Source organism: Lytechinus pictus, chromosome 18 (genome assembly GCF_037042905.1).
Source record: "Lytechinus pictus isolate F3 Inbred chromosome 18, Lp3.0, whole genome shotgun sequence".
Classification (NCBI taxonomy): Eukaryota; Metazoa; Echinodermata; class Echinoidea; order Temnopleuroida; family Toxopneustidae; genus Lytechinus; species Lytechinus pictus.
The window spans coordinates 1,546,591-1,562,612 of NC_087262.1; the positions used below are offsets into that span (position 1 = coordinate 1,546,591).

Genomic DNA, 16,022 nt, shown 5'->3' on the forward strand with positions numbered 1-16,022 from the left:
AACATATTTAAAATAAAAATGTCAATTTCTCCCCAATTCTTGACAGCTTGTGACCCATCATGTCAGTTGTGCTTTCTAGACAGTCCATGGTGTGTGACCTGCCCTAGGAATCACTTCCTGCAAGATGGCGTCTGTGTTGATGAATGCAGCCTGGGATACTATCAATCGAGCAATGGACATTGTGAAGGTATAGTAGTCACATAGTGAAAGAAGGAGGAATTATTCTGGTCAAAGTGTGAATGAGAAAAGCAGAAAGAAAGATGGCATTGATTACATAAGAATAAACAAAACATAAATGTAGGAAAAATACATGTAGGAAAGGGCACAGTAATGAGAGTGGCATTGATGCCAATTAATTCGGTATTTTAGGCTATTTAACAATTTCAATTTAGCTTATCAAAGCTAAATATCTTACTTGTACAGATTATTTATTTTTTTAATTATATATATTTGCATTTGATATGTCTTTATATGAATAATGTATTTAATGGAATAGTTGTAAACACAAATTGATACTTTGATTTGCTTGGTTTGTGTTTCAAAATATTTTTCCATATTATTTTTTTTTGTATATTAAGTGTTTTTGGAACCAAGAGAGAAACTGAAATCAAGGCAAAGAGAAAGTGTGACAACCGTGGACGTATGATTCATTTTGATGTATATCTCCTCTTCAAGTAAAATCCTTGTTAACTGGACTTTATTTTATTGCATTTTTTTGTTTCATGTCATCTTTCTAGCTTGTTCATTGGCCTGTCTTGCCTGCAACGGTCCAGGGATTGACCAGTGCACCCAATGTCCTGGTCAGTCAGTCCTCATGAATGGCTACTGCCTCGCCAACTGCACTGCTGGAACCTTTAACCAAGCTGGACAATGTTTAGGTGAGTTTAAAGAGATTTGGTATTTATTTTTGTGTTTTATTGTTTCAGTAGAAAAAAACCATGCTTGAAATACACGATTCGAAGGTCACAGGAAAATGATTGAGAGGTGAACATAACCTTTGTAAGCATGGAATGTATTTGAGACCAATTATTGTTCGAAGATTGAAAATATTATTCAAGAAATTAATTAATTTTTTAATGTAATACATGTATTTCATGAAACCACTTGATTTTGTATGATTTATTTGATGTATGTGATAGTTTAATTTCAATATGTGATGTAATCTATTAGTTTCTCTTATACGACCGTTAACATTGAAAAAATTTATGGTATTTAGATAATCCTATATAATTTTGTTGTTTTTTATATAAGTGTGGTCTTATGTATACCAAGATACCCTGGTTTACAGAAGAACTATATGGAATGTGAACTTCAAACCAAATGTATTAACTTCAATAATTAAATGTACCCGTTTTTCTTATTTCCTTGAATCTGGCCAACTTCGAATACATTTACCCCAAAATCGTTCATGCTTGCAAAGTGGTATTTCTTTATATCAACAAATTTTATGTTGCATGTTCTTTGTTTTGAAACTAAATCTTTTAAAACCTTCTTCACCTCCCTCCAAACTTATTCAGGCTGTGACCCCTCCTGTCATCAATGTGAAGGTCCTAGCCAATCAGATTGTACAACATGTAGGGCAGCCACAGAGATGGTCCAGAGCAGACCACCTTTCAGGGGGCAGGTTCAAGGGGCGTGTTCACCCACCTGTATCGAGGGATACTTCCCCAGTGCAAATGGCATCTGTTTGCGTAAGTAATTGTGATGTCACTTTTCCAGAAAATATTGAAACATGATTGGTTGGATTTAAAATGAGATACATGTAGATTAATGCCCTTTTATGGAACCTTCTTATTAAAGTAGGCAAGCTGGATGTAGCTATCTTTCCTCAGCTTCGCTTGAGAAAGATATTGAGTACAACCAGCTTGCCAAGGAAGTCAGGGGCTGCGGGGGGGAGGGGGGGGGGGGGGGCTGGGGTGCTTCAGCCCCCCACTTTTTTCCACAACCGTGTAAAAAAACGTAAAAATTACCATAGGATTGTGATTTTTGTCTCGCTTGCGTAGTGGAGCGAGACATAGGTATCACTATTTCCGGTGTCGGCGTCGTCGTCAACAATTGTGTTGTACACCCAATAACTTTCTATAGCTTCGAGGTGGGATCACCAAATTCATACCAGAGGTCCATCTCCTAAAGGCAGAGGTCAAGTTCGAATATGAGTCGAATTTGAATAAGGTCAAAGGTCAATGAATTTTCCATGACTGGCACAATTGTGTTGTACACCCAATAAATTTCTATAGCTTTGAGGTGAGATCGCCAAATTCATAACAGAGGTCCATCTCTTGAAGGTGCAGGTCAAGTTCGAATGTGAGTTGAATTTGATTAAGGTCAAAGGTCAATGAACTTTCCATGACTGGCACTGTGCTGTGTTGTACACATACTAACTTTTTATATCTTCGAGGTAGGATTGCCAAATTCATACAAGAGGTCCTTCTCTTGAAGGTGCAGGTCAAGTTCGAATGTGAGTTGAATTTGATTAAGGTCAAAGGTCAATGAACTTTCCATGGCTGGCACTGTGCTGTGTTGTACACACAATAAATTTCTATAGCTTCGAAACAGGTATTAAAGATATCTGACTGGTACCGTATGTTCGGATGCTTTTTGCATCTGTTTGTTCCTCTGATGGCATGACCTTATCTGTTTGTTCCACTAATGACATGACCTATAGTTTTGACATGCAGTCACTTCATGACTGCAACATGCAGGCGAGACAACGCTTGGTGTTTGCCTTGTTTGCATGGTCACCCCCCCCCCCACTTTGAAAACCGTTCCGCGGCCCCTGGAAGTGATATGTATGCCTCATCACCTGAAATAAAAAGAGGTGAATATATGCTTTATGTTATGCATCGATAATCATTATAAACGAAGAAACCGATATCATTACGTTTCTATAAGAATTTTTATTAGAAGAAAAGTTTTCCTAGACCTTCTGAGACATTGCATGATTTGTAACATCAGTAATGGATAGCGTACTTTTCCATCATTGACATCACGGCAAAGAAAGTTTTCATCATGAGCGTTAGGTTTTCATCATCATAGCTAGAATATTTTTGGTCTTGTGCTATTTGAACCAATTACTATGCAGCATTGATTCATGTAGGATATAATAACCATATGGCTCTTGGAACAGCTTCGATACGTCTTGGACCTTTGTTGCTCTCCCCACATTCTAGGAATTATATATTTTTTCTGTATAATCTTTTGTAATAATTTAGGAGGTTCTTTTACGATCAAAGTATTTATATTTTACTATAATTTGTATTCTGATGCTTTGTGATTTCCTACTCTAATGATGTTCTTGGCATCTTTTATGTACATGTATGCGAATGTGTAAAAAAAAACTGTATGAACTTTGAACTTAATATTATTATTTTTTTATCTTCCAGCATGTAATCCATCGTGTCTGACCTGTTCCGATTCACCTATCGATGCTTGCCTGTCATGTCGCCCTCCACTGATTCTAAACCATGGATACTGTGTCAGGAGCTGCAATGAGAGACAAGTCGATGTGGGTGGGATATGTGTTGGTAAGTCATTCATTCTGCTCATTCAAGATCATTACATTATTCAATATATGTTTTGGTTAGTCATCTTCTCAAGCATATTTGCTTACAATGACAGTTTGTCTTCCGCAAGTGATTTTATTGATGTATGATTCTGATTCATTGTCAACATTTCTTTGTTATATTTGTGTTTCCATATTTTGTTGATATACAGAAGGAAAGAACAAATCAAAATCAAATCAACTTAAAAGTTAAAGTTAAAGCAGTGATACATGAAAAAAAATATTGAAGAAAAGTGAAAGAACAGGACCATTTATCATGAAGTTTAGCGATTGATCACGAGGTTGATAGTACATTTGATCGTACACACTAACCATTGCTATCAATCATAAATATAAGTCCCACGATCGATCACCAAGCTTGTTTCGAGGGCCCAGAATAAAAGCAGGTCTATAGGAGTGGAAGAACAGTCATTGAATGATAGTATGTACATAGAACGTTGTATGACTAATAATTGGATAATCTTTTTATCGGGGAAAAAAAATGAGATGAGATAAAGATGAGTTAGATAATAATGATAATGATGGTAATGGTGATAATTGTAATGATCATGATTGTGATGATGATGATGATGATGATGATGGTGATGATGATGGTGATGATGATAATGCAAGTGATGATTATGAGGAGAGTGAAAAAGGTGATGTTGGTGATGAAGGCGATGGAGATGGTCATGATGATGATGACGAGGATAATGACGATGATGATGATGATGACAATGATGGTGATGGTAATGATGCTGATAATAGTCATAGAGTCTTTGATGATGGTGATGGTGAAGATAATGATGAAGACAATCAAAATAATGAAGATGATGATAATGATGATGATGTTGATTATGATGATGATGAATGATGATGATGATGATGCTGTTGATGACATACAGTTACTAATGATTACATAAATGATCATGATACCATCCTTCATTTCCGTATAGAATGTCATCCAAGCTGTGCAACTTGCAGTGGACCCGACTCTAATCAGTGCGCCACCTGTAATGGTCCTGATACCTTGCAGGGTGGTATCTGTACCCCTGGCTGTAGTTCATCTCAGTATCCAGGCTCTCTCGGAATCTGCCAAGGTCAGCATTTTAGTTTATTTTCACTTAGTAGAGTTTGTCTACTTCTCAGATAGTTTAATAATAATAAAAATAATTATAATGATCATAATTCTGATATTTGCAGGATGTTTTATACAGATTTTTCAAAGTTCATGGCATTGATGACTTACTTGTTAAATCATCAAATTTATTAAAACAACAACAGCAAATACTGTATAGGTTTAACCTTTTTGATCTACTACCAATTTGGTGTAGTGGCGGTTCAGTGTACACTACACTTAATCTGATGCCCACTTAGTCTAATTATCATTTAGTCTAATGCCAGGTCAGTGTGATTTCCACTTTGTATACTTAGCATTTTTTACTTTGTCAAATGAAAACTTGGTTCATAAACAGTTCATCTCATCATATAGCCAAAGTGGTGTTAGACCAAGTGGATATTGGATGAAATGGGTGTAGCCCAACTGGAAATTAGACAAAATGGTGAATGTGCTAAATGGCAATAAGGCCAAATGCTAATACTGGTTAATTTAAGGGGGCTCAAGATTAAAATTCACAGCAGTATTATATATACATCAAATTTATTAAAACAACAACAGCAAATACTGTATAGGTTTAACCTATTACTCCTATTTTAAGATCCTTACATTGGCTCCCTGTAAAACAGCGTATTATGTTCAAGATTTTGTTGTTAACTTTTCATTGTGTTCATGGCTCATCTCCCCAGTACCTTATTTCACTTATCAAAAGTTATACCCCTTCAAGATCTTTACGTTCCTCCTTTTCCAATTCTCTTGTTACCCCCAAAATTTCCAAAACCTGGGGTGAAAGATCATTTGTTTACTCATCCTCTAAGCTATGGAATAGCCTCCCTCAAAACATCAAACAATGCTTGACTTCTGAAACTTTTAAACATTACCTCAAAACATTTCTGTTCAATTCTTCTTAATTTCTTTTATAATTTCCTAAAAAGCGCCTTGAGCACTCTACAGAGTGGATTTGGCGCGATATAAGTCTAATTATTATTATTATTATTATTATATATCTTTCATTAACATAAAATCTATTAGAGGGATTGTGTGATATGGGCGTGATATTGAGATTAACAATTGAGGTTAAGCTGTTAAAGAACTTTTAAAACAGTATTTCATATCTTATCTTTTTCTTATCATAGCCCTCCTAAATTGAGGTTTTCCTTTTCTTTCAGAGTGCAATGCTGAGTGTGGTACATGTTTTGCCAACCCAGAGGGCCAAGGTAGTAGATGCCTTCAGTGTTCAGGAGGGGGTAGTGGCAGTCAGTACCCTTTAGGTGATACTTGTGTCTCAGACTGTGGTACTGGATTCTTTCTGGATCCTTCTGGAATGTGCAAAGGTAAAGAAAGGAATTTTGTTGATGATGGTGATGGTGAAAATGATGATGATGACGAAGGGGATGATGATGGGAATGATGATGATGATGTTGATGATGATGAGGAGGTGGTGGTGTTGGTAACGTTGATGATGGTGATGATAGTGGTGATAGTGATGGGGAAGAATTATGGTGATGATGATGAGGGTGATGGTGGTTGTGGTGATGATGATGATGATGATGATGATGTTGTTAATGATGAGGATGATGATGATGATGATCTTGATCATGATGTTGATGAGGATGAGGATGATGATGATGTTGTTAATGATGAGGATGATGATGATGATGATCTTGATCATGATTATGATGATGATGATGATGATGATGATGATGTTGTTAATGATGAGGATGATGATGATGATGATCTTGATCTTGATCATGATGTTAATGATGAGGATGATGACAATGCCTGTGTCACAGATTGTGGCACATGCTTATATCTCCATTCTTCTACTCAACTGATCAATACGCAATTTTGACATTGTTTGTAGATGAGTATCTGAATATAGATTATCGTTTACTTCTCTATTAATTGATTAATATATCCTAACATTATTTTCAGAATGCCACACATCATGTAGGACATGCACATCAGGAGGTGTCTTTGACTGTTCCTCATGTCATGCTGGTCATGTTTTAACACACACTAGTATGTGTTCATTGGAATGCCACGGAGGATACTACAATGACGGTGGTATATGCAAAGGTAAGACACATGATAGGAAATGATTTTATTTTTAGGGGACCTGTTTCCACATAAGGGTGATCTTTGCTAAACTTTATAATTTTTTTTCATTTGAAGGGCCATTTATATTTTGCATGACCAAGAATTATGTAATTATTTGCAATTATCATTCTGTTGTATATAGTAATGATTTCAAGATATCTTGAATATTGTTTTTGGCAAATCTTGGGGCTACTCTTCAAGAAGTGAAATAAGAACTTAGAAAAATGAGGGTCAAATGTGATAAAAAAGGTTGATTTTTTCATGGAATTACCCATGCATCATGGTGTTACCTGAAATGATATGTGGTAAATACTTTATATGGGTAATACATGGAAACTAAACATTTGTGTGGTATTCTGATAAGATGTACCTCAGATTAAACACAAATTTTAGTTCACACTTCCATGGAATGCTAGGTTCATCTTACTCCTTCAATATTCATGACATTGATCAAGCACAAAATTATTTTATTAAATTCATTGAATATTCCTTTGCTTTTCATTTTATAATACAAATTGTTTTCTTTAACTAAACCATGGCTTGAAGAATACAGCCCTTTACATTTTAGTATAATATTTAATATTAATGTTTACTTATTCCTTTCATGATATTTTCCACAGCTTGTAACATAGACTGCCTAGAGTGCGTGAATGCCTTTGAGTGTCTTGTATGTCGGGATCCTACAGACGTCCTTCAGTTTGGTGAATGCTCTTCGGTCTGCGCTGAACAGTACTACCTAGATCCTGTCACAAGGTTGTGTAGAGGTGAGTAACTCAACCAAAGTTGGGAAGTGTTGTGGCTTGGTGGATCAGTCTCCTTACCTTGAAACAGAGGGTCGTGGGTTTGAATCCCTGTGATGGCCTTCACCAAGATTTTTGCCGAAAATGAAAGTACAAGTCCTATTCTGTACATGATCAAATTTCTAGGCAGCAATTTATTTTAGTTTCTGAGAGATGTGGGGATTTTCATGACGATGCCATACAAATTGTTGATAAAACGCGCGAATCCCATAGGAAAGTGTACTGTAGCAAAGGAAAGAACAGCTGTGTGTACTGAATATGCAAATGCGCAGTCAAACTGTTGTATCTGCGCTGCATTGACTTTGCATGTGAAAGAGTGATACAACGTTTTGACTGATCACGCACATTTAAATCGCGGTCAGGGTTGTTGTTGTTTTGTACAGGGAAAATCTAAACAACTCAAACTAAACTTAACAAGCGTGTAGCTCTATAGCGACGTTTTCTCTAAATATTGGTTTTGTGTAAAAAAAACCACCAATGTCGAGCGATTGTCTTGGTCTTTCCAACCATGTATTTTTCTAGCAATGAAAATATTGTAAGGCTGAGGAACTACAATAAGTGTGGAAATTATAGTAAACTTAGAAGTTGATTTTATTCAGAAATGGGTTTGCACTGTTGTACCGGTACATTGTATGTGTGATATGACGGTTTGGATGACTGACGACGGTTTGTTCAATGTATTTTATTCATGGATGAATGTTTGTTGTCTTGTAGAGTGTGATTGGAGCTGTAACTCCTGCAATGGCCCAGGACCTAACGATTGTACCCAGTGTATGGATGGTCTCAAGCTCAGGGATGGATCCTGCGTCACGTCATGCGGAGACAGCTACTATGAAACGAGGAGGGAATGCAGAGGTAAGAACCAGTATTGAACAAAGTCTCTTTTATCTGATAGTCACCATGGTAACAGTGAGATACTTGGGCTTCTCGGCCAATGGCATCAAGGAAAAATGTCAGATCTGACAACTTGTCAGAAGACAAGAGTCTGTAAAGCTCTGGCAATAACTTTTTGTACAAAATACTGCAGTAATAACTAAATAGAAGCTGAAATATTTTTAATTTGAATCATGTGAAAAAGGACTAACTGCCTTTGATAGTGATAAAATAAACCTGTCTTTTCAGGATTTCTATTAAAACCTTACTATATATATATATATATATATATATATATATATATCATCCCCAAAACCCTGATGTATTTATTTACTCGTCTTCATGTATATTCTATTTTCTAGATTCAAATCAGAAAATTGTTAGATCAAAAGTTGATGTCAGATTTATTGGAAAAAACAACAACCATGATCTGTATGTTTACTTTTATTAATACATATATTCTGGTTTCTAGTTTCATATCAGTAAACTGTAACCCTAAAATTGATATCATTTTGTTTAGAATGTGGCGATGAGTGTCTGACTTGCCGAGGATCGGGTGTGTGCACATCCTGTCAGCCACCTCGCCTTCTCCTAGATACTCAGTGTGTGATGCAGTGTCCAGTAGGATACTTCAGTGACTATGGCACGCATACATGTATTGGTAAGATCAATTTGTTCCTGTCAAAAATATCTTTTCACTCTGTATAAGATTAGACTCTTTAGCTATCAATAGTTTTTACTTGGAAAAAAGGACTACTGTGACCATTGTCTACAGCTGTTAATGCAGTTTTTCATTGCTCATTTCTGACCAGATTGGTGTTTCATAGACACAGAATTTGTCAAGGATCCTCCCCAGTCAACTGAGGGTTAACACAAGAACAGTTTGTTCGTAAAGTTTATGCAATGTCATGTGAAATCATGAACAGATTTATGAAACGCCACCCAGAAAAAAAGAGTATGATTCCTCTCTTATCATGTTTGCTATGTAAAGTCAAGACAAAGTACTTTTTGGAGCTTCGGCCAAAATGTTTCACAGCACTCCTTTTCAGGACTACTTCATCTACATGGGTAACTGAAAATCTTCATACCTTCTCTTTAATTCTTTAATTATCATTGCTTTTGAAAACGTCCTTTTCTCGCTTTCTTTCAATGCGCCTTAGGCACTCTGCAGAGTGGATTTGGTGCTTTATAAGTCCCATCTATTATTATTATTATTATTCTCTTTTACCGGTGTGATGGCTCAGTTGGTAGTGTGTCCGTCCCACAACTGGGAGGTCAGGAGTTCAAACCCCGCCGCGTCAGACCAAAAGTTGTGAAAGATTGCTGCTACCCTGTTTGGCGTTCAGCGATTAAAGTTACGGAGCAACGTCGATCTGGCGCTGCACAGTGGCTGCCTGGCCTATGATCGGTTGGGACAAAATGAATTTTCAGAGTATTTCTGTTTCAGATTTCAATTTCGAACAATAAAATATGGATTTTCATTTTTTTATTTTCATTATATTGTGCAGAGTGTTCTGCTGGCTGTGTAGCCTGTGTGACTCCCATAGAATGTGTGACCTGTATGCTTGGTACTTATCTTCTGAGGAGCCAATGCGTGGAGGATTGTGGGGATGGTTACTATGCCAACCCTCTTAATAACATCTGTGAAGGTATGGAAGTGTATTCTGTTAACAAACAATTTTTGATAAATCAGTTATGATTGACAGTATAATATTTGAATGAATCAAACTTTTACCATTAATGTGCAGAAACCCACAGGTTATAAAGATATAAAGTAGTCAAAACATATGTTTTTATTTTGATAAACAAAGACATTACAGAGGTTTTGGCCTCTTTTTTTAAATTAGAAAATCCCTTTGAGAGAATGTGGCCTGGTTCTTAATGTACACTTTCCTTAGAAGATATACTACTCCCATTTGAAATGGTTCAATCTTGCATTAAGCCCGACTTATTTTGTGGTAATAAGTTAAGATGGGTTTGAAGAACACAATTTTGTGGATTTTTGTAGAACATACCTTTTAGATTTATCTTCAACAAGAAATCCTTAATTGAGTGTAGTTCAAACATTTGTTATTTTAATTTTATTTCCTCTTTTCTTATTCACAGCTAACCTATACCCACCATCATTATATGTGAACGGTTCTATCACGACTGGTATCGGAGGTATACAAGTCTTAGATACTTCATTCTTCACTGCCTTTGATCCTGACACAAGCAACAGCAATCTCCTCTTCATTCTTGTCAGCCCACCAACAAACGGTGAACTTGTTAAGATAGATCGTGGAAACAGCGTCATCATGGAAGCTCGTGATACTTTTACATACCCAGAGCTCGTGGCTGGTGAAGTGAGGTATACGCATAACGCGAAGCAAATGCTCCATGGGTATGTCACCGTGAAAGTCAGCGATCGCATGTTTTATTCAGAACCCGAGGACGTGGGCATCATCATTGTTTCGCCTCACGCTCCGTACGTCACCCGGAACGAACCCCTCGTTGTCATCGAAGGCGAAATCGGGCAGCTATCATCAGGTCAGAACCTCCAGATCCACGATGACGACAACGCTGACATGGTGGTCATTTCGGTTATCGATGGCCCAAAGCACGGCAAGCTCATCCGCCTTCCAGATAGATCAAGACTTCGCCAGTTTAGTCTGGATGACTTGAGATCGGGATATATCAACTATGTCCACGATGGGAGTGAGACAGAATATGATGTCATCGTCTTACAAGTTTCCGATGGTCATAACATCCTAAATGTTCTCTTCAATATTCATATTATCCCCAGGGTAATGAAATATGCATTTATACATTTTATATGTTTGAATATGTTTGATATTGAGTGTGAATTAAATTATGGGTCCCTCCTTGATGTTTTTTTGCTTGATGGATTAGTAACTTAAGCTATCTTTGCTATGTGCTTCTTTCGACAACAAATTTGTGATCCTTGGGTAGTGTACTGGGTATAAAGTTTCAATTGATTTTGTACCTTCTCAACAGACCATAATTTGCTCAAAAATGTAATATCATGTACAAAAATAATGTCAAGCTGAAATTCATCTATGTACAGTGGTGCTCAAAAGTTATAGAACCCCACCAGAAAATGAACACATTTAAAGTGTTCAAGTTCTGCTATGTTTTAGATATTTAATTGTGAAGTCAGATGATACAATATTACATCCAATAAAGTTTGTTTCTCTGGACTTGCCGAACACTGTTGCATTGTTGTCTACATTCAACATGAAGGAGTGCATTCTGGGGTGGGTTCACTAACTTGTGAGCACAACTGTTTGTAAATTTTTTTGGCTCTTACTGATCAAAATCAATTTTTTAATAATGTCGCTATCAAATTTCGTCAAGGAGATATTAAAAACAAAAGGATTGAAAAAAACATAGACATATAAAACTAAAATATTTTCTTTGGTCTTGCATGCAGAGCAAGAACATGATGTAGGCGCTGCTTTGCCAACGGCAATAGCATCGTCAACATCAAAATTGAAATGTCATCATCATTTTAGAAGTATAAGGACCTACATGTATTTCATGAAACTTGGACATAAATGTAATTATGTACATAAATAGTAATAATGCATCAAACAATATTATCTCCTACAGGATGACCGCGGTCCCATATTAGTGAACAATATTCAGGGTTCGGTGAGAGAGGGCGGTCTTCTACTCATTACAAGTGATCACCTACGAGCTCAAGATGTTGATTCTCCGGACTCTGAACTTATATACACGCTGATCCCTCCTACAGACAACCCTCGGCATGGTAAATCACTTTCATATTCATCTCTATTATAGGCCACGCCATGATATGTTATGTTAATGGTTGGCTATGTTTAGCAAAGTACAGCCCGGGTGCCTAATGATAAAGATGGTATAACTTCATGCAACATGTCCAAAGTCTTTAATTTCTTCTTTAATAATGATAATAATAATAGGCATTTATATCGCGCCATCTATCTAAAAAATAATGTATTCAGAGGCGCATTGTTTATTATTATTATTACCCCGGCTTTAGCTTGAGCTGCCTTTTAGCGCTCAGTGCATTCAAGGAATTAATCCTGCCGGGTACCCATTCACCTCACCTGAGTTGAGTGCAGCACAATGTGGATAAATTTCTTGCTGAAGGAAATTACGCCATGGCTGGGATTCAAACCCATGACCCTCTGTTTCAAAGTCTGAAGACTAATCCACTGGGCCACAATGCTCTTTTGGTGGCAGTGGTGGGATATGAACCCACACCATGGAAAAGACTGATGACCCAGCCCGTGGTTTTAATTTCAACTAGTGGAATGCTTCAAGTAGAATGAATTTGGACTGCTTATCATGTTTTCGTTAAAACGAGAGTTATGATTGATAAATCGGTGAGGGGATAAGGAGCAATGGATCACACTAATATGCGGTATGTTTATGGTCAGCTATGTTCAGCAATGTACAGCCTTGACACCTAATCATGGTATGCAGCATGTCCAATGTGTTTAATTTGCTCTTTTGGTGGCAGCAGTGGGATATAAACACATGCTATCGAAATGACTGGTGACCCGGACCAGTGGTATTTGCACATTCTGCAATGCTCTGTGCAAAATGTCATAGCAGCATTGGATAAGGATAATGGGTGATTTCTAGTTCAGTGTTGACCTATTGGTGTTGGTGTTAGGTCAATTTTTACATGAGTATATCACGAAACATAAAATGAAGATGGTCCTGAAAAGTCACTCACTAGTTTTTGAGATGTCAATAATGTGATCTGGATCAGTTTTACAAACTCAGAATAGATTTTGGAGCTAGGGGAAGCAATCCAAATTCCAACACCAACACTGGATCTGAAATCACCAATTGATGAAATGGAATGACAAAACCTCTGTTCCTTTATCTCTTTCATCTAGGTGACATCGTGATGATCGTTCCTGTAACCCAGGGTGGGGTAGCGGATGGATGGACAGATCTTGGCAACGGGGTCATGGAGAAACCTCTTATAACCTTCCTCCAGAGGGATATCGATCAAGGTTATATCTACTACAAGAACTCTGGTGCCGAAGCTTTCTCGGACTTCTTTATGTTTGAGGTTAGTCCAAACAATGCTAAGTTACGAACAACTCTATTAAACGACATAGTTAATGGAAGACTCAATGGTATCCATGCATTTACTTTTAACCTCTTGCCAACTGAAACCGGGTTGTCCCTTTACCAAGCTAGTGGATATTGCAGAGTCCAGTATTCTGTATACCTAGTCTTTGTCTGGTTTCTAGTTCAAATCATTCATTTCGTGGGGACAAAGAACTGCTACTATTGCTTCCATTTCTGACTTAGGCAATGTCTTGCAAGGCACTATGAATATATCCCCACCAAGCCAGCCTTACTAGCATAACAGTCCTTAGTTCTTAGGCCTTTACGTCTTTACAGGATGTGGTAATATTTTTTGTTTGAGTCTTATGATCAGAAGTCAAGGGACCCAGTGATCAGTTATTCAAATGTCTACAATGGTATGATAGTTATAAGACACCTTGTCATAATTCAGAGCCGCATGTCATTCTTGCAGAGAACCCTCAACCATCTTTCAGTGATAAATTCTCACCTTAAATGTAAGCAAATCAATGCAGAATGCGGGAAAGCTGCTATTAATAAGTTGCACAGTGCCTGTATAGCAAGATTTCTGCATAAAGACAGGACATAAACCTTTGACAACATGCCTTATTTATGGATTTTTCTTCTGATTCAGCATTGTGCCTGTGTAGTGGTATTCTTGCTAGAAGATGTGACACACACCTTTGACAAGTGCCTTATTTGTTTTATCTTTTTTCCCTTTAGGTGTCTGATTCAGCAGAGCCTCCTAACATGTTGAGGGGTCAGGTATTCAACATTGAGATCATGCCTAGTAATGATCAGCCACCAAGACTGGTTCCTCAGGTTACCCCTCCTCTTGGCATGCCTGTAAGTAACCTCACATTATCATTCTATATGATGTTCCACATACTTAAGTACGATTTTCACAAGACTCTGGAACATTTTGTGAAGGACATTAATGTAAAAAGTCCAATAGTCACATTTCATGCGTCCCAAGATGCTTCGTTCGCGATTTGTTTTCAAACATGTCTCCAAAGCTTAATCATATGTGCAGGAGTTTTAAAAAACCTGTGCAATGTTGGCAAACTCTCCACAGAGTCTTGTAAATCCGTAGTCAGATCACAAAAGTTATGCAAATGTCTTAAGCAAGCCTCAGAGTTCTTGATAATTAGTTTGTGATTCTTTTAACATTCACATTATTTGCATTTGGTTATGTATTCATGTGTACGTTGACTAGCTTGTAGTTTATCAGTGGTACATATGACATTCGCACAACTCGGTGAAAACCTTGCTTGAACAGCACAAAACTTGTTTAGGACTCAATTTGCTAAAGCTTTTGAGAAATCTTGTCTGAATGCGGACTGTGCCATTCTTTTTACATTCATGTACTTCTAAAAATGTTAGTGAACCCTGTTAAAATCGCTCTTGACAATGTTTTCCTATAAATATAATAATATAGGTATATTTACCCAGGGAAGCCACTTCAGTTCTGAAAACTGTTCTCCCAGTGGGCCCTACTATTATCATTACCCCGGCTTCCTATTGTTGAAAAGGGAATCACATAACCCATCAAACACAATGTGGTGCTCTTCAGTTAGCTAAACTATGATATGTAGAGTCAAAGTGTTATTGGGAAATGCACAAATTGTGTACAATCTTCACTAAAAGTTTGTTGCACTGTGTATTATCTTTGGTAAACATTATAGAACCATTCAATTATTTAACTTCAAACTTGATCCAAGTTTGCATGTACAATGGATGATGATCTGACTTGGGGGGGGGGGGGGGGTTGGTGGTATTAAGTTCAATGAGATCATTATATACATGTACATTGAAATCTCATTTCCTTGATTACTAAAGAGCTATATCAGGGATGCAGGGATGCACTTTAACATTGTCTTTTGGAGGAGAGAGCTACTCCGGGAGCTTAGTTGGTCACGGCCAGAGTGCCTAATGCCTCTGACCGTACGTGCTCCCGGGGTGGGCCTCTCCTTCCTTCTCGTATTCTCCATTTCTGCCGGGGCCCTGGTCACATTATTTACCATCGTATTTTAATTTTGTTGTATGTTTTTTTCTCTCTCTCTTTTATATATACATCGAGTAATCTCCGTTTCTTTCTTATGTAATTGTGTGTATTGGTTTTTAATGTGAAATAAATGAAATGAAATGAAAAAAAATTAAACACATCGGGAGTTGCGATGAATTGATTTAATGATTTTTTCACAACTTTGTTATCTAAATAGGTGCTCGAAGATCAGCTGACGCCATTTTCCAGGCAGTACCTTGCCTTCACCGACCCTGACAGCCCTGATCGCAACATCCTCTACAACATTACCACGCCCCTCGGCCAACGGGATGGGACTATTGTCAACAGTGATGCTCCGTTCCTACCAATAACGGTCTTCACCCAGGCTGATGTGAATGCTGGTAGGATCCTCTACCGTCCGTCCGTTCTTGAGGTTGGCCATGTCTCCAGGGATGTGACCTTCCAGTTCTCGGGTGAGTTCATCCAGGAGCGCTG

The 16,022-nt window shown here is 37.5% G+C and overlaps 1 protein-coding gene across 1 annotated transcript in view; it reads left to right on the forward strand.

The window, feature by feature from the left end:
• Positions 1–16,022, forward strand: part of LOC129281713 (extracellular matrix organizing protein FRAS1-like) — a 75,592-nt gene that overhangs the window by 19,936 nt on the left and 39,634 nt on the right. The window contains exons 12-27 of the mRNA XM_064113368.1: positions 47–187; positions 738–878; positions 1,518–1,691; positions 3,384–3,524; positions 4,498–4,641; positions 5,828–5,992; positions 6,594–6,737; positions 7,379–7,522; positions 8,273–8,413; positions 8,952–9,092; positions 9,940–10,080; positions 10,538–11,217; positions 12,044–12,203; positions 13,324–13,502; positions 14,246–14,368; positions 15,745–16,000. Of these exons, the coding sequence (XP_063969438.1) occupies positions 47–187; positions 738–878; positions 1,518–1,691; positions 3,384–3,524; positions 4,498–4,641; positions 5,828–5,992; positions 6,594–6,737; positions 7,379–7,522; positions 8,273–8,413; positions 8,952–9,092; positions 9,940–10,080; positions 10,538–11,217; positions 12,044–12,203; positions 13,324–13,502; positions 14,246–14,368; positions 15,745–16,000 (3,015 nt within the window). The remainder of the gene's footprint in view (positions 1–46; positions 188–737; positions 879–1,517; positions 1,692–3,383; positions 3,525–4,497; positions 4,642–5,827; positions 5,993–6,593; positions 6,738–7,378; positions 7,523–8,272; positions 8,414–8,951; positions 9,093–9,939; positions 10,081–10,537; positions 11,218–12,043; positions 12,204–13,323; positions 13,503–14,245; positions 14,369–15,744; positions 16,001–16,022) is intronic.